The 27788-nt window shown below is 42.8% G+C and overlaps 2 protein-coding genes across 2 annotated transcripts in view; one reads left to right on the forward strand and one right to left on the reverse strand.

Moving 5' to 3' along the window:
• Nucleotides 1-12349, reverse strand: part of PLCH2 (phospholipase C eta 2) — a 68651-nt gene extending 56302 nt beyond the window's left edge. Inside the window, exon 1 of the mRNA XM_061351674.1 lies at nt 11924-12349. Within this exon, the coding sequence (XP_061207658.1) occupies nt 11924-12035 (112 nt within the window). The 5' untranslated portion in view covers nt 12036-12349. The remainder of the gene's footprint in view (nt 1-11923) is intronic.
• Nucleotides 12350-23993: 11644 nt separating this feature from the next.
• PEX10 (peroxisomal biogenesis factor 10) lies at nt 23994-26945 on the forward strand. The gene is made up of 6 exons (XM_061351695.1): nt 23994-24136; nt 24314-24394; nt 24862-25268; nt 25655-25827; nt 26098-26233; nt 26708-26945. Exons 1-6 carry the CDS (start codon nt 24025-24027, stop codon nt 26777-26779), a joined length of 981 nt encoding a protein of 326 aa, XP_061207679.1. The 5' UTR covers nt 23994-24024; the 3' UTR covers nt 26780-26945.
• Nucleotides 26946-27788: the final 843 nt, after the last annotated feature.

Raw genomic sequence — 27788 nt, forward strand, 5'->3', positions numbered from 1 at the left:
ACGTAAATGGCTAACCAACAGGGGCACGGCATGAAAGCTGGCCCAGAAACGCAGGGAAAGAATGAAACCCCAAATGAAACACTTGCTGGAAGCACAGGGGTATCAAAGGTCTTCGCTATCTTGTATCAGTCTGAACTGGGACAGAAGGTCACAAGGGGAGTGATAGTTTCCACCAAATACATGGGCAGTTAATTCCTACTGACAAAGAGTGCTCTGGTGCGATTGGAAAGTACAAAGCCTGCAAATAAAGCAAGAGGTGATGAAGAGCTGCTCAAGGGAGTTCCTACACTTATAATAAGCTTAGAATGATAGGAAATGAGAATAAAAACAAGTGACAGCGCTTGACAGTATTCACCTCACCAACCCACAGCCACACAGCTATGCCTCACGAGATCACAAAACTTCATCATTCTTAGCTCATTATGAGGCAAATCTATGATCACACGTGCAAATAATTCATAGTTTCTGTTATGCAGAGCTCTTACTGCTGCTTCAGGCAAAAAATCTGCATTAAAATAGAGCGGCAAAACTGTATTTCAAAACAATACCTTTGGAAAGAGGAAAAAGGGAATTACCAGACTGTATCAGGCTGTGTCTCCACGTAAGACAGCCGAGGTTTATTCCTGGAACGCCCAGTTAAAGCCTGTTAGATCAATGTTGGAATGAATTTGAAACAAACCAAAACTTCCTGAACAGATCAAAGGACGAAGGAAGTATCCTAATGTCATGAAGAGAAGGAAGGGAGAATGAGTTCCATCCTTTGATGAAATCAAATCAGTTTCCCTCCAAGACAGACATGGGAAGGCACTGAAAGTGCCTACCACCTGTAAGGACTGATCCAGACAGAAGCAAACCCAGAAAGAACCATTGCAGCTTCAGGGAGAGGTTTTATCAGCAATGAAAGGCTTTACACACCAGACATCTCCAGCATCAGTTCCAGAAGAAAACAAGGTAACCATGAACATTTCCCCTCCTGCTCCCAGGCCTGCCTGGTTTGGCAAAAAAACCCGAACACCCAAACTAAATCATGTTAAACCTGCCCGTGTACGTTATTCAGCCACTGTATACAGATATTTGTAGATCAATAAAGCAAGACTTGCCATTCCTCCAGTTCTCAAACAGAAGGGGAAAACTGCTTTCTACTATTACCATGTAACTGGCAGAAGCCAAAGGTGCAGGAAGCATCTGAACAACAGCACTGCCAAGACGACCCCTTAATCTGAAATGTTTGCAGCCTGGTACAGTCTAGCTTGTGTTTTGTTGTGCAGTTAAATGAGTGACATCCAATCTTGGTGCCCCAGCTCCTCAGCAACGTACCAATTGCCCATAACGCAGCACTTCATTATAGAAATAGATAGGACTTCATAATGCAATTCCCTGAGCTACACCTGGGAGCTGCTGTTTCCCAGACACTGGATGGAAGAGTAAGGAAAGTTAGGACACTGCAGGTTGTATCTGTTGATACACATCGCATTGCTCACTGCAGAGGTAGAAGAAACAATCTGTTTAATGGCCACTATTCCTGATTTAGTTTAAAAACAAGTAGTCACAAACACAGGCACACTGCAGGCTTAACACGAAAGCAGCAGTAGGATGCAAACTCAGTTTAGTTAAACTTCACAAGAGCTGTAACATCCAATAGTTATGTTGTCAAAACTACAGAGAAATTCCACTTGCATTCTGGAAACTCATAGGTTTCCTGAATCATTGTGCAGCAGAGATGCAATATAAAAGTTGCAAAATAGGATTCCAGATCTTACTCTGTAATTTCTACTGTAATGTTGACTTTGGGGTATAAGTTAAGAGCATCACCTTACAGTACTGTTCTTCAGAAATGCTGAACTAAGGCAAGCTTGGGTAATGTGGTGCTCACAGCAGGGCGAACGGGCCAGCTTTCTATCAGCTTGCTCTGAACTTGTTCTGCTGCCTTCCCAAAATCCTCCATCCTGGAGATTTCACACCTCCCTAAGGCAGCTCACTAAGGTCCCTTTCTGCCCTGTCCCCAACCCAGCCAGGTTCAAGGTTCTCCTGCTGCGACTCGCGACTTTTGCTTCTTGCCTTTTCACTGCTTACCTTTGAGAAGAGCCAGAATCCACCTTCGCCCTGAGCACCAGACAACAGCAAAATACTATTACATCCCCTCCTCTCCATTATAAAAATGAATGGAACATCTGTCAACACGTCATCTCTCTGCCCTAAATTATCAGTTACACAGCATGTTTCACAACGCTAAGTAGCACAAGACCTTCACAACTTTCTCACAGTTCTAACTTTTGCTATTGCCTCAAACTTTGTTCTGACTGGAGTGGGAAGCCTTCAGGGTGGATGTTACTTGAAGTCAGTTCACAGCTTTTACTGAAAAGTAAACAGCAAACTGCACAAAGTCACCTGAATTCACAACAGGAAAGAAAACCAGGTTCTAAACCAGACAGTAAAGGACCCAGCACACACTCTCTGGTGGTAGTTACTGGCAAAGTCACTCTAATAAAAAACTACATTTGTGGGACATAATGGCCATGGCACACCATGCAGAAAATACAGACTTCATCCCTGCCCCGCCTGTCCACAAGGAGCTTGAATCTGGTACTTGCACTATTAAAGAAGCTCTTCCAGTGCAGGATTAATCACAAGCATCTAAATAGCAAATGCATGTGAGGAGCGTGGGGAAGGTTATATAAACCCCATAGACAGATGAAAATGCAAGAACAGAACTGTTCCACTGGAAGAACATTCCTAAGGTCACTGGTCTGTGGGTACAGAAGACACAAGAGTTAGCACTGCAGTCTGCAAAACAGCGAAGTGGTTGGTCAATAGAACTCAGAATCAACTAATCTCCCCATTCAACATTTTCTGACCTGGCTTGCACAGCACCTGAGTGCCTGCAGGTGCTTTTAACAGATGTGCTCCATGTGTTAGCTGTAATTTACCTGTCAGTCATTTACCTGACTAATTATCTTCCCAAAATGGCTTATCACACAGGATACCTGAAGTGTTACAACCATCATTAAAGATGCAATAGCTTCATCCTCAAACAGAACGAAGATACAAGTAACACTATCCTCTATACAGACATGCTTTGTCATAAAACATGGCATTGACATATGCATATACAGAACCACAAAACACACCACTGGAGAATATGCTATCACATGTTAATGGCTTCAGTGAGCTATGTACCACAAAGGTAAGAGCAACTGCACAACGAGAACTGATCAGCATAACCTACAAGAGCAGAACTACTGTATAATCACTGAGAGAATGCAGAGGCACCTGAGCTGTGTGGTAGTTTGCATATATGATTCAATTCTAGATAGCAATAATTAATGACACTAAGAAATGATGCTTAGTACATTGTGGCATACTCTCTTATTTAAAAGCCAACCTTCGTTTCCTTCATCAGTAAAGTTTGCAAGGTACACTTAAATGCAATGCCTGTAGCTAAAGAAACTGTTCTGAAGTAAAGACATTTGCTAGACTCTTGAATTGCTCTATCTTTAGCATGACCATTTCCCTGAAGCAGTACATATTTCATTCACAGTAAGCAAAATGGATTTTCATTTACTTAACAGTCTTTTTATTCCTCTAGGTACTGTGGCCATAATTAATACAACACGCCTGCTTAGACATTAAAGAGCTTTAGGAATGACAATGTGCTGATAAGGTCTGAAAAAAATACTATCTTCTAAACAGAGTCAAACAGGTAAATAAATATCTGTGAACAAGCGGCAAAAAAGAAAAAGTGATGTGATGTTATCATAGTACCAAAACCCCACTGTGCTCAGAAGCAGGAGCACAATTTATCCTCTAGCTGAAATTCTAGGGAATATGGTAAAAAAAAATAAATCCACCTACTGTGCTCCCGCGGCGGGCTTCCTACATCCATTGTCTTGTAGAAACAAGAGTATTTCTTTTCAAGTGCTACATTAGAATGTAAAAACCACGCAGCATTTCCCCTCTGTCTTGCTCCCTCTTCTGCAAGTCCCTCTCTCTGGTCGTGTGCGAAGGCAGTTTAAATTTCATCCCATCTATTAGCTCAGTCAGTCACTGAGGAATCACTGTCAGTGTTCTGATGGTACAAGCTCCTTTACTGTACACAACACCCGAGGCAGCGGGGGAGAGAAAAGAGGTAGGATTTTATCTAAACTACTTTTTGCTGAAACAATTAACTCCTCATTGACTGACATCTCCTCCCTGGTATCTCCAGTGTCAGTTGACGCTGAGATGTCTGTTCCTGTAAGGCAACAGGGAATTCTTTGTGACAGCTGCTTAATGCTCATGTTCCTTCTTTCATGATTTCCTCTGCTTTTCTCTTCCACTGCTTAACAAGGAACTACAGTCACTGCCACAGCCATGATTTCTTACAACTGTGTGAGGTGTCTCTTTTCAGTCATGCCACAGCAATTAAGAATCACAAATCCTATGAACTTTCTAAGTTTACTGTGATCCCCAGTCACTAATAGCTTCCAAAACTGCTAGAGATCTCCAACAGTGATTTATTCTCCCCCCAACTAATGCTTGCTTCTTCAGGTAATGTATTAAAACCTCTAGCCCTAAACATCTAAATAACAGAACAAAACTATTTGCAAAGAAATCAAATTAACTGCCTCTAGACACCTTCATCCTTAAACATTCCAGTGTTTTCAAGGGAGCAGAACAGAATCATGTCCATTCCTTTGCTATGAATTTACAGTCAGGGAACAGCTGATCATCTCGCTTCTCTTTTCCCAGTCATCTGTTCTAATAACAAAACGGTTTAGTAACAGCACCCCATGGCCAGCTCGGTATCATCAACTGGGACTGCAAAGGTTTTCACCAGAGTAGTGGCTTCCTGGGAGAATTACATGCTCTGCAGATACTTGCATCCTTCAAAGAATTTTAACATAGGACTAGAATATTCTCATTTTTAACCATATAGCCAGTGATACAGCTGAAGAACCCTGGATTTGCCTATAAGACAGTGGCAACCATGCATAAACCAGTGCCTCATAGTTAATTAACTGTAGAAAACCACTGCACTTCCCTTCAGAAGACAACTGAGTTTTGCTCTCTCAAGAAACAAAGCATTCCTCTCTGAAAAAGTTTAACCTCAGATGAAACTAGCAGATAAGATTTTGATGTGAACAAAGATAAGAAGAAAACTGCTTGTAGATGAAGGGCATTTACATGTTCTGGGAGGTGAACAGCATCTAAAGCCAGGCAGGCTTCACAGTATCAGAGTCAGGGATGGCTGGGATTTTAAAAAAGCCTTTTGCCAAACTCCAAATGCAGCTCAAAGCCAGACCACAGCCTGTGCTGTAAGACACTGGCTAAGAGCAGCCACTTGGTTATATGTGCCTTTGGTGCCTTTCAGGGGGATTAACTCTACCAGAACTATCAGCAGATACAAACCATTTCATTGTGAGAAGATGTATGGGGGGGCGCCCAACTTTCCTTTACAGTGCTTACAGCACCCATCTGAGCTGCTTTGACTGACAGACTCAACTAACGAGTTGATACAAGATACAACCAATGGCTGTATCTCTGGAACTTCCCACAGGTAATGCTAATATCTTTGAACTGTTGAGGAATACTGGATCCCTCCCCTCCCATATTTGACACACAGGCTAAGCACCCATCTAAATGAATGAAAGAAGCATACTTTTCCCCTCACAGCATTATAAAGATTTTTTGATTGTTCCAGCATTGCTTCAGTCAATCCAGGGCTTAGCTTATTACATCTAAACATACTGCACTTACTTTGACCATCTGACTGCGCGTTGGTTTCACTTATTTCACTAGTTTGATTCTTAAAAACTAGTGAAACAAGTAAAACCAACACTCGGTCGGGTTTGTGCTCCCGCTGCCAGCTTAGCATTTGTGCGTTCCCCCAGTAGATGGCAATAGCGATACAGACAGACCGGTGAATCAGCAAGCTTCCTATCCTGGACTCCTGAACGTGTGTGCAAATAAAGGAGTATTCATTCTGCTTAAGTGTCCCGTTTCCCCCCTACATACTTCCAAAATCTTTACAGGCAGCAATACATTTACAAGAGAAAGAGCAAGAAAATGCGAGAGGGGAAATTCTGGTGGAAGTGGAAGAAGAAACAGAAGGTGATATTCAGGCGATCTAGTTTCTTATCCACATTCAGACATAAAAGCACTTAACACCAGCACACAAAACTTCATATGCCTCAGGCTTTACTTCAGCAAAATAACTTTACTTCTTCTGCAAGTGACACAAAAGAAGATCCATTAACATCACAGCAGCAGCTTGGATCAGATAATACTAGCATGAGTTGAATTCCTGCTCCCTGAAAAGACAACCTATCAAATCTGCCATTTGTTACTTTCCTTTTCAAACTTTAAAGTCAAGGCCCGATGATTTGAAGTTAAAGAAATTGAAATCAGAGATGCAGATTTCCACTGTAAAGCTAGCATATGGCTGTACCTACAGGTGTACTACACTGCTTTTATTTTAATCCCTGGTACACAGAAAACACTGATTCTGTGACACAGGTCAGCCAGTACCTTTTACCTTGTTTTCACTAGATGACTGCTTCAGGAGGAACAGGGCCAGCACATATACTGGCTGTCCAAGTAACTCTCCCCTTTTTATTACAGTCGCATGATTTCAGTAGTGCACAGCAAAGAAAGGTGAGGCTAAACCACAATATTCCTACTGACACCAGAGAATAACCAAATAGATGCCTGCCTTAAGCACCTTCATGGCTCCCACTGCTATTTCTCACAGTTTCACAACCTTCCTCACATTTATCCTGATAAAACTCCACTAGGACAAAGACAGGTAGTTATTAGTATTCCAGGTTTCTAACTCAGAATCACCGTCCAAGGTCAAAGGTTGTGTGGAGACAAAGTGGACACCTCTCTGCTTCCTCGCAGATGTCAAATTCCATAGTATCAGGCTCCTAACTGCCAAGAAATTTCAGTGGGAATGTTGGTGTGTAGAGAGGAGTTACAAGAATAAACACCTTCAGGCATCTTGGCACAGCACCTCCAAGAATGCCATGACAAGAGACTTTACTAAAAAAAACAGGCAGAAAATCACCCAACCAAACAAATCCAACAAGGAAATGAATCCAGAAAACTTGACAGGTTTTTACTGCCCCTTGAATCCATTTGGGATAAATGGCAATGCTTGAAAAGCTTGTTTGAATCAAACTAATATCCTTAAGAAAGCAAATATACATTCCTCAGCCAGAGAAAAGTAATATATTAATCACATTTACGGATGACATTAAGAACACCGCTGCCCTCTAGTGTCAAGCTACAAGCAGCTATTACCTGCTGCATTGCACAATTACCTGAAGACTGGAAGTTGCTCTTATCAAGTAATCCAAGATACTTTCTGCTTTATGACGTTTGTGTTACACTACATAAATGGCACAATTTCTTACAATTTTGTCTGTCTTAATGCGAGATAAACCAGCTCAAAGGTCAAATTCTTCCCTATTACTTTTCTTCTAAGACTTAATCAGTACTAAAGAATGCTACATGAGCCTGGACAACAGAAAACAGCCCTTTCACAAGCTGAAAAGTTACTCCATTTCACTGATCCACTCCTGAGCAGCACCACCTGAGGAGAAGATACATCAGCTTGTAATCTCTCAGGCAAAACACCCACCTAAACGTTTGGCTGCTTATCTGCAGGTATGTGCCTGCAAATAGAGCAAACCTTGTTTTAAAACCCAGGAAGCCTGTCACATTCTGAATCTGCAGGAGGAAGCAGTAAAAGCCTAAACTCAGAGAAATTCTAGGCTGAAATTGGCTCAAGCAATAACGTGGAAAAACATCCCAATCTATTTAGCTCTGCTGTTTTGAATCTAATATTATTATTATGCTGTCTAATCTATGACACCTACTCTCAGGTGCCAAGGTCTGGACAGAGTACTAAACCTCACAGTTGCAGATACATGTATCAGTTGCATCACAGGTCTCCAACATTAATGAACATCTGAATTTTCTCACCTCTTCTGCAAATGAGGTGAATCCTGTTAACTTGTTACTTACCCAGAAGCCTCAATAGAAAACTCATCCAGTACAGGACACACAGAACCACTTCTGAGCCTCCTGTTTACACCCCTTCTTTAAATTTATGTGTTCTAGGAAAAATTCCAACCGTCTGATACACACAAGTTTACTTCCAAAGGAATCCTTATCTTACATCCAGGGCACAGATTCGCTGACACACACAGAACCGGCAGAACCACACCACCAGTTCACATTTCACTGACAGTGATGGCCAGTTTTACACAAACTCAGCTTGAATCCAAGTACTTTCAGACAGCTGATGCCAATTCATGTAATAGCACTTGTGTGCCTGCTCTCCAGCTAAACCTGCACTACAGACTGGGTATTCCATGGCCCTGCCAGGACAGAAGCACTGCTCCTGCAGCCAGGCAGCACACTGGAGCCACATCCTGAAGGCCATTCTAAGCACTTCTTCCAGGCTAATCTGATGCATGATATATCTAAGCAAACAGGGTTTTGCATGTCTGTGCACAACACACTTTCATCAGATTACAAGGGAAAAGTGAGTCTAGACATGCCAGAGCCTATTTGAAAACTAGAGGATTACCAAATTTGCTATATACTTCCTTGATTTTGGACTTCCCCAATGCTGCTGTAATAACATTTAATCACATTATACAGCAAAATTATGTAAAAGTTAACTGCATTCCACTCAGATTCCCTCTGCACATAGCAATCGCATTTCTCATCCATACAGAGCCTACACAGAAAAGCAGAGGCTTTATTCCAAAAACAGCAAGTTCTGAAAACTGTGTCTCAACTGATGAAGCAAATCTGAGAGCTGCAGAGAGCACTGAGAGTTCCAAGTTGTCTAAGATGAGTAAGTATGGTACAAAAGTAGATCGTAAGTAGCTATGATACTATGGGACCAGATAATGAATTAAGAAAGAATTCTTTAACTGCATGGATTTAATCCAACTAGTGATTTCACTCTCTAGCTCAATCATTTCTTAACTTTTCCTGCAGATATATTCACCCAAATGAGACAGCAGGAATGTTACATTTGACAGTGTAGGTTTGATAAAGCTGAAGTGTCATACTTGAGAGCAAGGGGTACCCAAGACAACATTCAAAAGCACTGTGATTTCTTCTGTACAGGTTGCTTAGTATTTATTATAACACAAAGGCAAAACAAGGAAAGAGCTGTCAGCCACTGCACAGCATTGACACTGAGTCATGGAAGGAGTTAATGGAGGGAGTCAAAAACAAATGCAAGTGGGTGTTGTGCACAAGTCTGCAAAGCGATTCCTGAGCTGCAGACCAGCTTTTGTTTGGGGGCAGACCCACTCACACTGGAATGCTGGAAGTGCTGCACAGGCACAATGAAGACTTTTTCTCCCTCCAGCTATTTCCTACCACTTTGTCCTACGTACACACAGGAGTATATAATGGACAATGCTTGTTCAGGAGGCAACAAATTACAGTTCATCTTGCAAATAAAAAGCAGTGCTCTAAAAGTCAGTTTGTATGATCTAGCAGTAACCAGAACACAGCATCTTACTTTTCCAGTGCCAGAACACACACAAATGATGCAATACACTTAAGTAACCTCTAAACTCCTGCACTTTTCTTTGTCAACCCCTGCAAGCCAATTTATGAGAAAGATCTGGAAAAAGAAAAAAAGTGCTCATTGCTGGTTCTGCAGGTGAGGAACAGGGACATAGCTTGTAAATACTTCGCTATTAACTATATAAAATATAAGCATAAAATATAACTATGGGTTATACTTTCACTGATGAGCCATTTTTAATACAACTACAATACAAATATATTCAGTCCCATTAATGCTAGCAAAAAAATACACACACATCAGCCCAAATTGTAACCCAGAAAAAAGCCAAACTGATTTCCTGGAGATTTGGCCAAAATGATCAAATTAGTTCATTTGAGAGCCCAGCCAAAACTGTGAGTGTTGTCTGCTTCATGACGATAGGCAGTAAAGGAGAACGTATCTCAAGCAAATGAGTCCTATGTTGAATACATAAAGTTCCAATTACAATCTTGGGCTAAATCAACTTTTTAATTTTACTTTAAATGCAACCAACCAGCTCCTCCTCCCTCAGATCTCTCCTGTAGCACAAATTCATCTGCCACAGACATCAGTTACACAATTCCCTTCCTCCCACCCAATCTCCAGTCAACACCTGATGTGCAATATCACATCTGTAATCTCCAGAGCTTCCTGAGAGAAGAGCTCATTCTCCTCTGCACAAGCTGTCAACACTCAGAAAAGAGCAACAGACAACAATAGTAATTCTGTGAGCTCTGGATCCCTCAGCTCCATCCAGACAACACCATGGCACAGAGCCACAACCTGAGGCACTATAAATCGCGGGCTCATCAACGACAAGATTTTCCAGAAGCACTTGAAAGAATCGAGGACAAAAAGTTGTGATCAGCTTTGACACTCTCATCCTATCATAGTAACTTCAATTTTTAAAATATGTGGCCCAAAACATTCTGCTTTGTGAAAGAGGTTGGGTCTTCCTGCTGCTCGTACGGCCTCCATAGCTCCATACCACTGCAAGGATCCCTCCCAGTCTTTCCAGCATTTCGCTTTCCCACTAGAATATATCTGGTCAAGATTAAACAATAAAATATTTTGGAGCACTTGGTGCTGCTGAACAAAGGAATCTGGGTGAAAGCCAAAGAGCAGCTGATGGGCAAATGCAGTAGAATCACCCACAAAAGAGAATGCCGACACAGAGCTGCCACCAGCGCTTTCTTATTAGGATGAATTGCTTTGACAAGGAGAAGAATTGTCAGTCTCACAAAGATTCAGCAGACCTCACTCCTTCCAAAGTGCAATGCAGCAAACACACACATTTGCTCTAGAAAGGCCACACAGACCAAATGCTGTATTTCTTACAAGTTGCCCCTTCTCCTATAATCCTCCTCCCTCTCAAATCCACTTCAGAACATCATTTCAATCTAAAGACTTCCCCTATTTTAGGCTCAATGACCAGCACAAGGTGCTTCAGAGATCTATGGAAATAAAACTTGTAATGAGAGAGATGAAAATCTGTATCACTTCCCTCCTGCTAGACACTCCTGATCTCTCCTAGCTTCTGTATTAAACCCTAAAAATAAAGCTTAACTGGGATAAGATTGAGAATAATTTAATAAATGGCAGATCTCATTTCTGCCTATATTCATACCTACACTTTTGGCCATCTTCTGCCTACCTGTCTTGCAAAGACTACTCGGACACATTCTTTTTAAATTCCAGTGCCCACCTTAAAACACCAAGAGTTTAAGACTTCTTTTTCTCTTTCATCTGTGTTTACATGTCTTATCAGCTTAATTTTTACATGTATTGTTTCCAGTCTATATTAATTGCAAAGGGAGCTACAAGACATCAAACTGCTATCCACTGAAAATATTCAGGCTAATTCACCTCACAGAAAAACATCTCTGCTAACCAGCATTGTGAGGCAGCTAAAAACACAGTGGTCAAGTTTAAAACATGCAGGCTTGTATCCTTTCAGAAGAGTGTTAACTTTTATTAACCACACTTTCAAACTAAACCAGATACCCATTGCCTGTTGGGGTCAAGAACAGAGAGGAATAAGCAAACAGTCTAATATTGGGTTCCCACTGCATTTGGACATGAAAAATCTAAAAGCAGGAGAAGCACAGTTTCTACGTACAGCTGCTTGGTTTCATACCTGGAAACCTGCTTAGACTGGAAATATATTACTTTTTGAACACACAGACCTTACATCATACACTTCACCCAAACTGTAGTCATCATGGCAACTACACAGATGAAAAGGACTGAGGAATATACAAGCTCAATTCACTCAAACAAACTTAAGGAGAACTAGAAGTCCCCTATGAAATCTCAGTGCAACAAAAGTAAGCTGGGAGAAAAAGATGGTAACCTTTCACTTACCTATTGAGATGACATTTGCAGACAGGAAATGAAGACAGTTTCCATCATGGAGCATGAGTTCTTCTCTATGTGCCAAATCCCCTGCTACAGATTTTGGAGAAGTCAGAGCCATCTCAAGCTTTCAGAGCAGCCCAGCTATGCTGCTTGCTCCAATTCAAAGTACTTCAGAACAGGTATCTGCAGAAAGATTCAGTCCAGTAATAAAAGTGTCTGAAACAAAGCCACAGTTTCAGGATGTGGCTGGTTTACTTCAGAAGTCACAGCAAGGGCCTTCTCCAGAATTCCACATTCAGGAAACTCTCCTGGTTTGATCCTGCTGACACATATTCCATGCATTGAAGAATAGAATTTATGGTATCAGTGCAGAGAAAGAACAACCACTGAGCTTGGTCTTGATAGAAAGGATGTGATGGTCCTTCCCAGAAGCAAGGCCCTTCCCAGAAGCAAGTCTTCAGCACATCTCCCAGAGGCTCTTGAGTGTTGCAAACCTGAAGACAACAATTATTTTTACATAGTGGAAGTTGCTTTAAGTGTTTATTATACAATACTTACTAGAACATAGCAAGATGCTATACACAGGCCTGACCTCAGCAGATGCCTATACCAGAAAGCCCCTCACATAGAAGGCACCAACTCTTCTTTCCCTCATCCCAGTATTTTCTATAATCATAGAAAATTATGCTTTTGAAAGCAGCAACTTCTCCAGTAGCCAAACTACTCATGTTAAGTATAATATCTATATATATATATATACACACACACATTTAAATCAAACATTCTCCATAATAAATGAATGTATCAGCTATATTCCCAAAGGACAGCTTTAAGAACTATCTGCTGTGATATCAGCCTGGTGATTCAGTCATGTCTCTTGCTCTTTAAAGCTCTCTTCTCCTCTTACATGCTGTCAACTGTCTCCACACTATCTCTTCATCATTGTCTGTCATTCTCCTTCCCTTTTCTTTCCTATCTCCTGCCCAGTGGATACTGAAGACTCACCTTTCCAACACGTTCAGCTGGATACCTTCCTCAGAGAAAGAAGGTCAAAGGCTCCCTCCAAAACAGCAATCAGACAAGACAGAAACCCCGGATCCTACCTTGTGCTGGTAACTGTTTGAATCTTTGGGAGTCTCCTTAAGTTTGTAATTACAAGTTGAGCTCTGAAACATTGCCCTAACATGTTTTGTTGTGAAAGCACAGAGCCAGTTTGACATTATTTTAAAAGAGAGAGGGCAATGAGGCATCACTATTCCTTTACAGAGAGTAGAAATACAGGGGGCTTGAGCTATTTCAGTGTCCCTGCTAGAGCATTTGCCAGTCTGAAGCTGTACAACTCTTTCTGGCCCCGGCCCTCATTCAACTTCCTTGGGAAGTCATTTCCTCTCCCTAACTCCCTTTTCACCAAACCCCACCTTCTCCATTCTCATCTTGTCAAAACCTCCTCTGAGGAGAAGGATCACATCAGTCAAAGAAGTAATACCCATGCATGGAGCCAAATGTACAGCAGCTTCATGTAGGGGACAGTAGTGCTTAGCAGCATTAATCCTGTAGAAATTTAGTATTGGTAAAACCATCTATTTCCACGTTTAAACCTGAAATATCTCAAAGCGTATCCCATGGCTCAAACAATTTTGGGCACATGAGAGGGTGAAATTCATTCGGTGAAGAACATGTTTATCACAAAGCACATCCAGAGTCACCAAAACCAAAATTACAAGCTTAGGACAGATTTCACAAACTGGCTGGATTGAAAGGGGAGGGAGGTGACAGGTTATCAGAGATACTGTCCCCCTGGATGTACATCCTTGCACATGCTGTCATCTCCCTCCATTACCGCATCCCTTCATCACTGTCTGACACACACAAAATTAGTTAAAAGAATACAGGACTAGACATTAGAAGCTCCCTCAGGGGTTAAGTCAACTGTGTCCACTGAAAAAACCCAAACTGCACCTAAGAGCATTTCCCTTAGCCAGTCCTTGATCAGAGGAGAGGGAGGGCCCTACAGCAGGTGAGTTATCCTCTGCTTTGGTCAGCTGAGCACTGCTTCTCCTAACCACAATTTTATAGCCTTTAGCCACAAAGTGCCATTGCTGGAATGTGGGCATTAAATGTTTTACCCTGACATTAATCTGGGAAGCCACAGCTCAAAGGACAGAGATCTCCCCATTTCCCGTTCAGATAGTTGAATTGGTTGGTAGGTGTTTTGCCAGGCCCTCTCACCTCTTTGCTTTAGGGGTTTTTTGAGAGGTCATTTCCTTTGTAGGAAGTTCAGTCACTGTGACTCATTGTACACCAAGAACATATCCATGAGAGTGAGGAAGACTGGGCATAGATGCTCCTGCTGGTATATACTGACATCATTTCAGTGAAAGCAGATGAGCTGCAATACTTTACTTTTTATGAGGAGGTGGCTCACAATATTTCAGTGTCTTGGGTCACATCAAACTCACCTTCTTTATTCTTTTTTCTAATCTGGAAGTGAAGCTGTAACTCAGCTGATCTGGCTTCTGTTTTCACACAAAAGATATTCTTTCTTCACTCAGTCCCACCTTTTAGAGCCCAGCCCCTCTCCCAAAAACATCAAGCTGAATGTCCTTATAAACCCTAGGCAGCCAGCAGAAAACCACACAATCCTTAACAATACTGCAGGATTCAAACTGGAATCTCAGAGCAAGACTCTGGGGCCAGACACTGAAGTCAACGACAGCAGCTCAGTCAGCTTCCCTGGAAAATCTTTTGTGAGGATTGTATGATGACATGTATCAGTTATGTTCTTTGAAAACGTTCACCTCTGTTTGGTAGGAATCACTCTGGCCTCAGAGAGCAGTACTGCTCACTGACAAGAGTCACAAAATGGCCAAAATAAAGCAACTGCATCAGTTCAGACTACGTGAACAAGATTTAAACTGACTGCTGATTTAAGAGGCCTACATAAGTACCATTGTGTGAGGTTCTGTATTCCCTTAGAAAACAGGACTTAAACCCCTGGAGGCAGGATAGATATCACTTACAGACAAAAAAAGCTGTGTACACCATTAACAATCCTTTAGCCATTTTTATAATCACTGTAGTATTTCAAGATTAACCCCAAAGACCTGCTTTTGTGTTCAGGGAGGTATCATGTGCCAGCTACCAGAACTCACACAAGCTCTGATATTGTTCCAGAACAGATACACTGACACTGCAGATCAAACATAAATCATCACTTCAGCCTGAACAGCTTTATCAGAAAGCAGATCAATAGAAAAAAGATCAAAGTGCTACCAAATGGGAAGAAAAAACACCCAACTTTAAAGCATTTGAATCTGAGAGTTGGGATTTGCTTTTCAACTCTGCTGCGGTTCACTGTGACATGCTGTTCATTTTAAAGAATGCAACTCCATTCACCGGGCAATTCCATCTGAGATAACTTGCACGCCCAGGCATGTTACTTCACATCCAAAGCAAGTACAAAATGAAAGAAGTGTGCTTCAGGACTATGGAACAAGGGGGTGAGCCCACACCTTAGGGTGTGATACAGCATTCTTTTTCCGAAGGGACAGAACATGCACAGAACAAACTCGCATGAGATGGTCTCCTCGGGCACGATTCAGTGAAACATGTAAGGGGGAAAGGAGAAAAGGCAGTCAAAAAGAGAGGACATTAGATGTCTTTCTGACAGCCTGATGCACTCACCTTACACCCAGAACACAGTCATCCCACTTAAAAAGAACACTTTACATTTGTCAGTTTTTCCTCACCCACCCCTTACAGCTTGAATGAGGGCTGCACATGCAGGAGAGCTCTGCATTTTTGCTGAATGATGTCACTGAATATTTCTTATGCAAGTAAGGAGACTTATTAATCCCAAATAATTTATTTCAGGCTTATACTGTGTTGTATGATTTTAGCATTTCCTTTACAAAACCAAACTTGAAATTTGCAACAAGTTCTATATAGAGCAGACAGAGTGTTATCCCCTTCCCTACTAATCCTAAACTGTCAAAACCCTTCTTGGTTTCATAACCCTTACTTGCTGCTAGCCAGTTCCCAGATCTACCTGAAATGACAATGGAAATACACAGCAGCCTCTAGCCTCTCAAGAACATTTGCATTTCTTATTAGCAAAGGAGAACTGGATACTTTCATTAGAAGAGCAAAGAGAACTAATTAAGCAAGGCTCTAGATTTCATCCAATAGCATGGTTCCAAAGTACATTGAAAATGCAAGTTTCATACTAGAGACTCCAAAACCCAAAAGCCTCAGAGAAGGAATAGGGAGAGGAAGGTCTCCTTGTTAGAAGACAGACAGGAAGTGACTCCTGCTGGAAAAGCTAAGCCTTTCCTGCACATGGGAATCTGTGAGTCACACTAAACAGGAGATGCAGACTGTGGGCTCCAATGCCATTTGTAATCAACACACCTACAAGACTAACACTGCTAATATTCTCAATGATGTTAGCAGTCGCAGTCACTCTCCAGAAGCTGACTTTTTTTCCTCATCTAAAGAGGCAAGAATTTATTTTAGGAATTAAGCCTATGACTTTAACCAAGCAACTTTAACTCAGTACAGCAGAGCTAATTATTCTTCTCCATTAGAGGAAGGGGTCTTGGAACCACTCCATCCATTTGCATGTTGTCGAACACAGGGCAGTGACATACACAAACACAAGCTAATGGACTTGCTACAAGGATGCAAGTGTTTAGGGCCCAATCCAGTAAATGTCAAAGTACAGCTCTGCTTTGCTCATCACCTCCTTGTGGACTTTGGTACCTTGTTAGTCAATAAATAACATTACTTCAATAACCTCATCTCATTCAGAATCTGTCTAAACTCACAGGACAGGAAGAAAGAAGTGGCATAGGTCCCTTTTTGCTGTAGGAGACAAAAAACCCTATTAAGTTATTTGACCAATGATGATCCAAAATCAAAATCATAGACCACAGCCTCACTATCCAAGACATACAGCATTAAATCCACCAAGCGGTTTCCAAGTAGAAACAAAACATACACACAACCCAAATCCACATGCCAGAGACCAGCTCTAAGTGGATTTACAATAACTGGTAAACCCCATTTTTATCAGACTCACTTCAAAGAAGCTCATGCAGGGTCTTCTTTCTGGCAATTTCAGACATCTGACAACCTATCCCCAGCCACACTCACACCAGTTTCCTCTACACAATCCTATGTGTGCTCACATCCTTGCCACAACAGATCAAGCACAACTTCATTTAGTTCTTGCAGCGATCCCACTAAAAAATACCAGCATGTAACACATCCCAAAGTTCTGTTCTTCACTTTCTCCTCTGCAGGCTATATGGCTCCTTCCAGGAGGAAGCACCTACATCTTCCTTTGTCTCCTCAGGCTCCACTCCTTGCTTTTTTTTTTTTTTTTAATAAATAGAACACAAATTATACATTTTCAGTTAAAGGCAGAGAAAACTTCCAGAAAATATGTTCCAGCACTAGGAAATCTGGAATAACAAGCTGGGAGGGTGTCACATTGAAGGGGAAAAGAGGCAGGGAGGAACTTCTTTTAAGTTATTTTATAGTAACCAGTCCTGCAAGGAGAGCTCTGGAGACACATCCTCTTCACATCACATTCAACACAAAAAGTGGTATTGCAAGTTTCTGCATAACGGCCTTTGGCAAACAGGACCTGGAGGGGATGGGAACTACAGAGGTTTTGCAGCACTTTCAGTCTCTCCCAGGAATGTTAACTTGTAAAACTCCTTCACCTTCCAGCCTGATTTCCCTCTTAACTTCTGAGGCAATCTAGTTGCTCCCTGGCAACTATTAAGATGTCAGGAGATGCTCCAGGAGCCATTCCTTAATTAAATGGAGACGAGTGAGGCTGCAATGAAACAGTGAAAACTGCAGGGCCACATCAGAAACAGGTATACAAACCCCCCCCCAACTAAGTTGCACACTGTATTTCTAAATCAACTGTTCTGAAAACCACACTCAGATAAAGCACTCAGGTTCGTGCATATGGGGAAACTGCATTTCCAGATTATCTGAGTGCTTATTTCAACTTTCACCTCATGTCTGCTTGACCTCCAACCTCAGGTGGCTCAGATAACTCTAACAAATGAGACCCAGAGGCCTGAAGGCTCGCTTCAAGCTGCTAGAGGCTTAGCTACAAACTTCTCCCATCATACTCATCTACAGAGCCCGACGCACCTGACTTAGTGTATTTTATTGCGGCCATTTTGCACCTGAGGAAGTTATTCATGGCACATAGCCTGTAGCCTAAAACATCACCTCCCCATCCAGAGCCCTATCCTCTTCATTTTCTCATCTCTTCAGCCAACACATCAGGATTTTGGTTCAATTCCCATTTGAAAATCAAATAATTTTTTGCTACCACTGCTCCCTTGTTAGCCATGATGCCTCCTGCAGAACAACAGAAACCAAGAGTCTTAAAACACTGCAGCATTAGACCCACTTGTTTAGGCAGTCTGCCGGATGGTGATGCAGAGAAAACAACAGGAAGGAAAGTCAGAACTTTGCCCCAGCATGTGTAAAGATTTGTCACAGCCTGCACTTTTACAGGTACCGATCCAATGACTTTACTGTGCAGTTACATGTGCTGAAGGCAAGGACTCCACCCCCATAAAAATGGAGCAGATTAAACAGTGAATAAAAGGTTTGGAAGTTCCCCACAGATTTAGTCTGTGTTCTAAGCAGTAATGTGGAAGTCCAGAACTTCACACTGACTTCTAGAAAATGCTGCGCTGAGATGCTTTATGAAGTAGCCATATACATAATTAGCGCGGTGGCCAGGGAGGGAAAATAGCTGGCCCTTTGGAACGGGACTTAGGCCATGTTATACAGGCCTTTTCTTCATTATTACCTGATCCTGAATGCATGGCCTATGCCAGCTACTCATTTCACATATGCTATTAAGAAGTATGCACAATAAACGATACCCAGGAATGTTTACTGTCATTTACCAAGGCCAGCAGTACCAACGGGAGCAGAGGGTAACTCAAACAAGGCCAAGGCAGCAGAAGTAGGTGAAAGAAAGTTCAGATACAACACTGGAGAAGGCATGTCAATAGTAAAATCAGATTAAGTTTACCACGGGAAGCAGCAGGTCATTTTATAGGTAACTAGTGCAGCCTAAGATACCTTGATGCATGATAAATGTATTGCACTAAATTCAGCTGATTCTTAGTAACTGTCTTTACCAAAAAAATCTCTTCAGCCTCATCCTATCACCCATTCAGATTTATTTATACAGTTATTTTCTCAGCTTTGGACAAATTAACATGACTAACAAGAACAAACTTCAGTAGTATTCACAAATAAGATGGTCCCTTCGAATTATATTTAAGAACTGAGTGCTTAACCAAGGGTGAAGATTCTTTTACAAAAGAATGTCAGTCTTTCACCTCTGCAGCTTTTTAGAGCATGAATGTAACCGACAAGCTCTCAGTGGGAAAGACTTCCTGCAGTAACGTTCACTTAGGTGCTCTCAGACAACTTCGGGCAAGTATGGAGCAGTGTTTAATTCAGCACAAATTACAGAAATGATGAATACCACAAAAGAACAAAAGCCTTTTCAGATAATGTAAAAGGAGCTTGGCCACAAACTGCAAAAATTATAACTTTCTAAACCCAGAACAAAAACCAACCACAACCAAGGAATAACTGAAAATTTTACAGTGATCTCTAAGGCATGTATTCAATACATTTCACACGAATCTACAGACAAGACATTCCATTTACTTACCAATGACAAGGCATGAGTTCACAAACAATCCCTCTATCTGCGGCCCTGAAAAACTTGTGGTTTTATAAGATGAGAACATCCATGAGCTGCAAGGACAGAGAAAAAATTAACTTTCTAAGACTAACATAAGGATTAGGCAAACTAACAAAAAAATGCTCAGATTAAAGTTCTCATGGCTTTAGGCAGGAAGCCAAACCTTCGGCAGGAGATCAGAATGACATCCTTGGGCTGAGAAGATTCAAATTATGATGCATTATAGAAGCTGATCTTCCCAACACAGTCAGTAAATAAAAGAATCAGCAACCCGTTAGCATTTCAAGATTCAGTACTGCAAGGTCTCTAGTCTATATATAATCAACCCTGGGTTTCCAGAAGCATATAATCTCAAACAAGTGGTCCACCTACTGAAGATACTGAAGAGCTCAGAGACAAGTTGGCCTTTATTCATCTGTTCTTCACACACTGGTACTGAGGTCATTTGAATGCAATAACTACAACACCATCCAGTCTAGCCCCACGGTTAGATAACTGATAGCACATTTCACGAGCAGTCACTGACCTTCCCTCACAAACTCTGTCCTTCTGGACTGAACAGTTCCTTCACATGCAATCTAACTAGGCAGAAAAAGAGTTCTCCCAGCTAAAGACTTCCCTTCGGGAAGAACAGAAAAAAACCCTTGATAGGCAAAATTTTGAACACTTTCTTCTGACCAATAAGGAAACAAATTAACTTTGAGATAGATTTTGAAGACAGCATCAATCTCCTGACTCAAACTTATCACAGTCAGCAGTGAAACTTACTCCACTTCTATCTTATTTTTAAACAGTTGAACCTGCCTCTGACATGAAACAAACCAGGATGCTAGGGATTATCACCCATCGTATTTGGGAATGTGATCACGACCTACATCTAGACTTCGGAGCCCAAGGCATTTGAATGCACTCACAGTTTGGCATCCTTATTATTTGCCCTATCTCTGCAATCATAAACCACATTTTTATGCCAGGGAAGAACAGAAAATTCCTTCTCCACAGCCCAAAACAATGATTGGGAGAAAAAAAAAAAAAAAGCCAAACAATGCACACCCTTTTGAAGGGTCATGTGAAGACTTCCCAACTGCAGTCATGGAGCCAGCCAGGTTAGATCACCTAACTGGTATTTCATTTAACTTCAGAAAGTTCATTTTACATTCAACTTCTCTTATCCAAGTCAGGTTTAGTTCTGGCTTAGGATACCTGTGAAAGCTCCAGGCTCAGGTTATGGTTCCAGAGCAAGTGTGTAAGCCCTGAAGAAAGCAGTTGCCCAGTTAGACAAGTCTAAACTTAGATTACAAATGCAGTTTTTCATCCCTATAAAGCTCAGAAAATCTAAAAAACTTAGGACTAACAGAACCTCACGGCTCCTGAACATTCTCATCAACAAATGAAAACATGACCAAATAAAACAAGCGTTAGACATCATGCTCTTTTCGTTGTCTCTCTTCCGTAAAGGCAAAAGCAGCAAACTGTTGCAGTTCTAAAGATGTATGTATGTATATTCACCCCTGTGGTAGCGGATTATAGAATTTGTTACTAACTTCTAAGAGCAAGCAAAAATGTTAAAAGTACACCAAAATGATTCCTGAAAGAGAAAAAGCAGCAAATGAAAGCAAACCAAACCCCACACACCTCTCTGGGCAGTGCAGACGAGATGTTCGAGCTTCTCTGCACGGTGCATCGGAACCTTCATAAGCGTGGAAAAAATAAAAGGAGAGAGGAAAGTGCCAAGTCTCAGAGCGAAGGCTCCGCCCTGCATTTTACATGTTAAGGGCTCTCAGCTCACTGATCACAAAGCAGCTCTTACAGTCCTTATTCAAACAGTTCAGCTCCAGGGTAACAAGTTCAAAGTGGGAGGAGGCAAAAGGAATCAGAGGGTGGTAACAATCCTGAACAGGCATTTCCCTCCTTTTACATCTGCAGAACCTGTTCTTCAGGTTGGAAACTGAAACATCTGCCTCTTGCTGTGTTTGAAAGCTGCACTCCAAACCTCTTCCATACTAACAGGTCTGCAGAGCTAAAACCATATTTAATAATGCACAGACAAGCTACATGTGGGAGGAAAAGTTAATCATTACTGTGCTCTCAGTTTGCTTTACATTTTGGACTTCCTTGTTAACGCCAGAGAAGCAACTCCCTAATCGGGTCTGTTAGGAGGAAAAATAGGATCCATGCAAGGGAAATGAGTCGGTACAGAAATCTGTCCTGCAAAAGCTTAAGTAAAACCTAGCAGCTGAATTTTGAGATATGGCAGTTTTCTGTAGTTCCCGTATCAATCGGATACAAAGTAGAACAAACAGATTTTTCTCACAGATCGCTGTGTAACAGCTAACATTAGTCTCATCTGGCTGAATGTGATGAAGGGAACAATTAGTCATGTCGATCCCGGGGGGTTTTACCATGTCACCTCCAGTTTCAGTTGAACCATCACACTGGTAAAAGTTCATACTGGGCCAGTAATCAATAATCCTCATGATACAGTGTATTCAAGAGACTTTCACCAGGTTAGCAGGCAACATTTGAAAGGTATTAGAGTCTCAGGTCCTCGAGGGATGACTGCTGTGGTTTTTCAGCTTAATACATTGAACTGCCTCATATTAGGTTAGGAAAAAGTGCCAGGTTATTGTTTTAGTAAATACAGCTTCAGAAATGGTTTCCAATCTAATAATGGCATGTTCATCAGCCAGAATTGCAGCTTTGCAAAAAAGGTCTCTTGAGCTCTTTTTTGGTTTCTTGACCTATAAAACAAGAAAACCATATTTACCCACTTGAGTAAAATGACAACACACGTTTAACCTGCACATTTGTAAAACATGTATCTAACAGAGCACTAATGAGAAATTATACCTGGAACCCTAATCAGCTTCTCTAAGAGCTCTTCACAAGCAAGCAGTTATCACCCTAAACCACCTTAGCAGCAATAACAAGACATCATTGTTTGCTCCTAACTCCCCCATATCATTCACATCCCATATCCCACTACTTACTGGACATTGTCTTATGCAGGTGCTCCACCTACTGTCTGACTAAATAAAACATTCTAATGTTCCTTAATCGCATTGATTTTATAGCGGCAGATGGAACACTGACGCTAAACACCCTTCCATACAGCAGGGTTCCATAGGGCAGGTGGAACATTGACGCTACACACCCTTCCATACACTAGCAAATAACCCCTGAGGTTTACCTGGGGCAAGCAGGCAGGGACAGGAACACATTACTGTGTAAGATTCCACAGCTTTACTTCGGGTTCACAACTTCTGGCGCCGTTAAATTAGAACTCTGTTGTCACAAGCTGTGTCAGTAATAACAGCCTGCAGACAACTAAAGCGCTACAAACCTCCAGGTTAGCTGTGGTGGTAGCTGGCAGTAGGAAGCCTTTCCTTCTGCTTCTCAGCACTGAGAAGGAACAAGCACAAGCTCCTGCTCTTTCACGTTACCTTCAGGTGAGTTACTGCAGTATTAGTCTGCAAACTCCTCTGCAAAACACCTATTCTAACCCGGGTGCAAGCAGTTCTGTCACAAACCAGCTCCATGGCAGAACTGCTTCACTTCACTTCACTGGAACACGTTGCAGACCTGAATTTGCGACTACATATTAAAACCTGGTAAAAAAACAATCCCGCCTTTTGGCAAAAGGAATGCATCAGAGTTCAGGACACGCGTGGGCACTTCACTCTTCTAGTGCTGCTGCCTTTGGCTGTAGGGAGCATACCACAAAGGTTTCCGTTTTTTCCCCTTTGTTAAGTATTGGTCACAAGTGGCACAGCCAGGCGGTGGGATTCTGGCCTTCTCCAAGGGGCAATAAGCTTTACATCAACCGTCACCAGAGGAGTCCGCCCTCAATTCCCTAAGCAAACCCGCAACCAGACACAGCAACACCAGAAATACCGCTAAGTTCTTTACGCCTCTCTGCACTCATCCTCTCTCCCAGTCCCGCCTCCATTTACCTCAGCCAGCGGCAGCCCGGCTCTCCGGCTCCCCTCAGGGCGGAGGGGACGAGCTCGGGCCAGCCTGCTCGGCGGCAGCGGCCAGAGCCGCGCTGGGGAAGGCGGCCGGAGGGCGGAGCTGCTGCCAGCCGAGCCCGGGCACGGGAGTGGAGCCCGGGCACGGGAGCGGAGCCCGGGCACGGGAGCGGAGCCCGCCCGGCCGGAGCCGCGGTTGGGAGGCGGCCGGAGACCGGAGCTTCCGGTGCAGAGCCCGCCCGAAGGCGACAGCCCCAGAGCGGGCGGCACCGAGTGGCGATGGGGGGGGGGGGGGGGAGGAGCTGTGACTCCCGCCCCTCAGAAGGCTCCTCCCCGCGGGCGGCCGGCAATGACGTCACGGGGATGCGCCGCCCGCCATGGCGGGGTCGGTGGCGGGTCCGGCGCGCCTGGTGCGGGGCGGGCAGAAGGACGAGCTCTACCGGAGCGGGCTGCGGGCCGCGGCCGGCACCGCGCTGCACGGGGCCGCGGGTAACGCCTCCCGGGGCTCCATCCCGAGCCCTGCCCAGGGGCCGCGCCGGGCGGCATCCGAGCTGCCCCCCCCGCCTCCCCCCCTCTCCCTCACGGGTCCAGCGGCGGGAAATTCCCGTAGGAGGGCTTGGATCGGCACGAACTACCGCAGCGTAACGCAGTGATCCCGTCCCGCAGGTGCCAGGCAGTGGCTGCAGTGGAGGAAGGAGGTGGAGCTGCTCTCTGATGTAGCCTACTTCGTCCTCACCACGCTGTCAGGTAACGCGCCTAACTTCGTGTTTAGCGTTTCTTCCCAGTGCTGAAAGCGCTGTCTGTTGGGACGAGCAGCGGGAATGACACTGCCCGGCAGGGGTTCTCTTAAGCGGGGGGTTTGCTTGGATTGCTTTTGTACAAATGCCTTTAGTAATTACGAAGCCACACAGCTGCTGGAACTTGGAGATCAAATGCGGCAGTTATCAACCCAGACAGATGTTCCTGTAAATAAGGATGTCCTTTAGAAACAAACTAGTCTGTTCTAAAAAGGGATGCAGGACACTGAAAAAGCACCCCTGCTTTAAGCCTAAACCCACTGCAGACAGGGCTGCTGCAGATGCTGAGGTAAGCAGAGCGCTCACCTCATTGAGCGCTTCAGAAACCCCAAACCCCGATGGTTCTGACCTGAGCAGCCTGTCCCCACTGCAGTTGCCATCTTACCCTGCATGTCCTCTGTTGCGAACACTATTCAGGTTACCAGACGCTGGGTGAAGAGTACGTTAACATTGTTCAAGTTGACTCAACCAAGAAAAGGGTACCTGCCTTTCTTCGACGGGCTGTCTTTGTTGCTCTTCATACTGTAGTACCTTACTGCTTAGAAAAGGGATTACAGCACCTGGAACACGAGCTGCAGACAGAAGCTGATGTGTCCAGCACCTTACAGAGCAACCCAGCACTTGGCTTACCCAGTAGGACCTTAATACGAAGCTGGATACAGAGGCAAGTTGGGGATCTTACAGAGCAGCAGAAGAAGAGAGTCCTACAGATCGTGTATGTTCTTAAACAAAGCATTCCTTTGCTTCATCGACTGCATCTGGCAGTGTTCTACATAAGTGGCACTTTTTATCACCTCTCTAAAAGAATCGCAGGGATCACATATGTAAGTATTTGTTTGAAGACAGCATCCACTGCAGTATTTTAGTCTCTTCTGGGATGCTGTGTGTGCAAAAATGATACAGGATTTGGCTACAGTTGATTGCGGTAGGGGTGAGAGGGTATTTTTAATACCATGTAGAGGGGTTGTGAGTCCCTGCAGCCAAAAGGTTATGGCTAGTAAACATGAGTGCAGTCAGAACTTAACACCTTGTGTAACTTCAGAACAGCAGCCCAGTGTGTCTCCTGCAAATACACAGTGAGAAGTCACATTAATAACTCCATGGGACATGACAATCCCAAATCATGGTTATTGATGGGTGGTGTGTGCGTGTTTATAATTTCATCAAATTGCAGTAACAAAAAAAATCTCTATTTCTGTGGATTATATAGCTGCACTTTGGAGGACTGCAAGAAGATGAGAGCATTCGATCAAGTTACAAGTTTCTTGGAATCATTTCACTCTTCCATCTTCTTCTAACAATTGGTGTTCAGATGTACAGCTTCAAACAGAAGCAGAGAGCAAGGCAGGAATGGAAACTACACCGCAGCCTAGCTCATCAGAAGTACGATGGTGTTCACTTACTAGGGAAGAGGTGGATGCAAGGGTGGGAAATGTAGCAGCTTTCCTGAACAGGGAGCTACTGTCACTCCATAACCGGAGTGACAGCTTTGGCTAGGTTAGAACCTGGTAAGATACTTGAATTCCTCACTGCTTTCATGTTTTCCGAGATCTTCACAAAAAAGGCTTAATACTTGAAGAGAGAGTTTACTTTAGGATTGTGCTATTAAAGCAGGCTAAATAGAACTAACTAACATATAACTATGTTAACTAGAAATATGACCAATGAGAGGACTCCTGGGCGCCACTCCCGCTGCACACTGTGTTTGGAAGAACGGAGACATACAACAGCCACTCCTTGTGGCCACCTCTTCTGCTGGGAATGCATCACGGAGTGGTGTAACACCAGAGTAAGTACTGAAATTTCTACTTGAACATGCCTGCCAGCCTGGGTGTTGAAGTAACACCCTTTCTCTCACTAAGGCACCCAAAAGCCCACGTGCGAGTCTGCCAGGGCGTATAGATTTTGTTAGAGCAGAATGACTATACATTACATAGAAGAGGTAAATAAGGTGAGCAGTTTTCTATCCCAACCACTGAAACACAATCAAAACTACTGTGGAAGCCAGACATGGAGGCGATTTCTCCATCTACAGACCTGGAGATCATTCTGATTTCCAGTAAAAAGGCCTGAGTTACAGCCAAACTGAGCTAGCTCTTGTGCATGGTATTTTAATCTTTGATTTTGCTCTGGATTAATGAAATACAACAGTTTTCATCCACTAATGATTTTATAGACACTGTGGAATAAGACATAAGACTTGTATTTTTTTCCCTAAACTTTTAAACAGCAATTCAGAATGTCTTAATTTTTCTTCTTGCAGACAGAATGTCCACTGTGCAGAGAAAAGTTTCATCCTCAGAAACTAATCTACCTACGTCACTATCAACTCTAAAGGAAATCTGCTGTTTGGTGACAACGGCCTCAGGTCTCATACCCTTTATAAAGTTGTCATACAGTTTGAGTTAGTCCAAGAGAAAGACTTTTATTAAAACTGGTAACTGCCTGTGCAAAGCGGCACTTCATTCCTGCTGTACAGAATAAATGTATTTCTGCCTCTACCTTTCCATCCTTCTAACATGGTTCTTGACTGTATTAAAAAGACATTTCTCTAAAAAGCGTGTAACACAAATGTAAAAGTTTTCTTCACTTTGGACAATGAAAAATTTCAATCAGATTCTCATTCTCTAAAGTGTAGATAATGGGTCTTCCAACCTTTCATAGCATGCCTAAGGTATCAGTAAAGTTCTGTGATTTGTAAGACTCCCTTTCTCCCGTAATATGATTCCATGCTGTGGGCTTCAGGGGAAAAGAACAAGAGCTGGACAGATCCTTAGTTTAACTGCAGTGGAAGTTCTGATGATAAATGTACATGTACCATTCTGTCTTCATAACAGATTAACAATAAAGCAGGTTTCCTTGGTGTGACAAACCATGACTTTCTTCTAGATAACAGAAGCAGGTAATAAACACCCCCCCCCCCATAAGACAGACTAATTTGCACACTCATCAATCAAAGCTCTTCTACCACTATTAGATACTAAAGACTTCTCACCAAGTATTCTAGACACTTAGACTATAGCAATGTAACAAGTGTTGTTTCAGAAAAGCCCTAGTATGTACACTAAACTCAACTGTAAAATGTTAAGTTTGTAACACAGCTTAAGTTTGGCTGTATGGTATGTGGTATTCTATAGTCTTAACATGGGAAAGAAGCTGATTTCAGCCACGAGATACCCTCTGCTCTTTATGGCAGTAAGGGCAATTTAGCCAAGCCAGTATTTCAGAGTATAAAGGAGAGAGGATTTGGCAGCACCACCTCAAGGTTTATTCCCATAAGTTAATTCAGTTTTACAAGTATCTGAGCAGCAGGGAAAAAGACAATTATTAGTTGAAATCCTGTC

This window comes from Neopsephotus bourkii, unplaced genomic scaffold, assembly GCF_033783945.1.
Source record: "Neopsephotus bourkii isolate Nb327-2 ecotype Australia unplaced genomic scaffold, CSIRO-AGI_Nbou_v1 NB_593, whole genome shotgun sequence".
Taxonomy (NCBI): Eukaryota; Metazoa; Chordata; class Aves; order Psittaciformes; family Psittacidae; genus Neopsephotus; species Neopsephotus bourkii.

Coding starts and splice junctions, on each gene's coding strand:
- PEX10 (XM_061351695.1), top strand. CDS start 24,025: ATGGCGGGGTCGGTGGCGGGTCCGGCGCGCCTGGTGCGGGGCGGGCAG. Junction 25,828..26,097: donor CGCAGCCTAGCTCATCAGAA/GTACGATGGTGT, acceptor TATGTTAACTAG/AAATATGACCAATGAGAGGA. Junction 26,234..26,707: donor CGGAGTGGTGTAACACCAGA/GTAAGTACTGAA, acceptor TTCTTCTTGCAG/ACAGAATGTCCACTGTGCAG.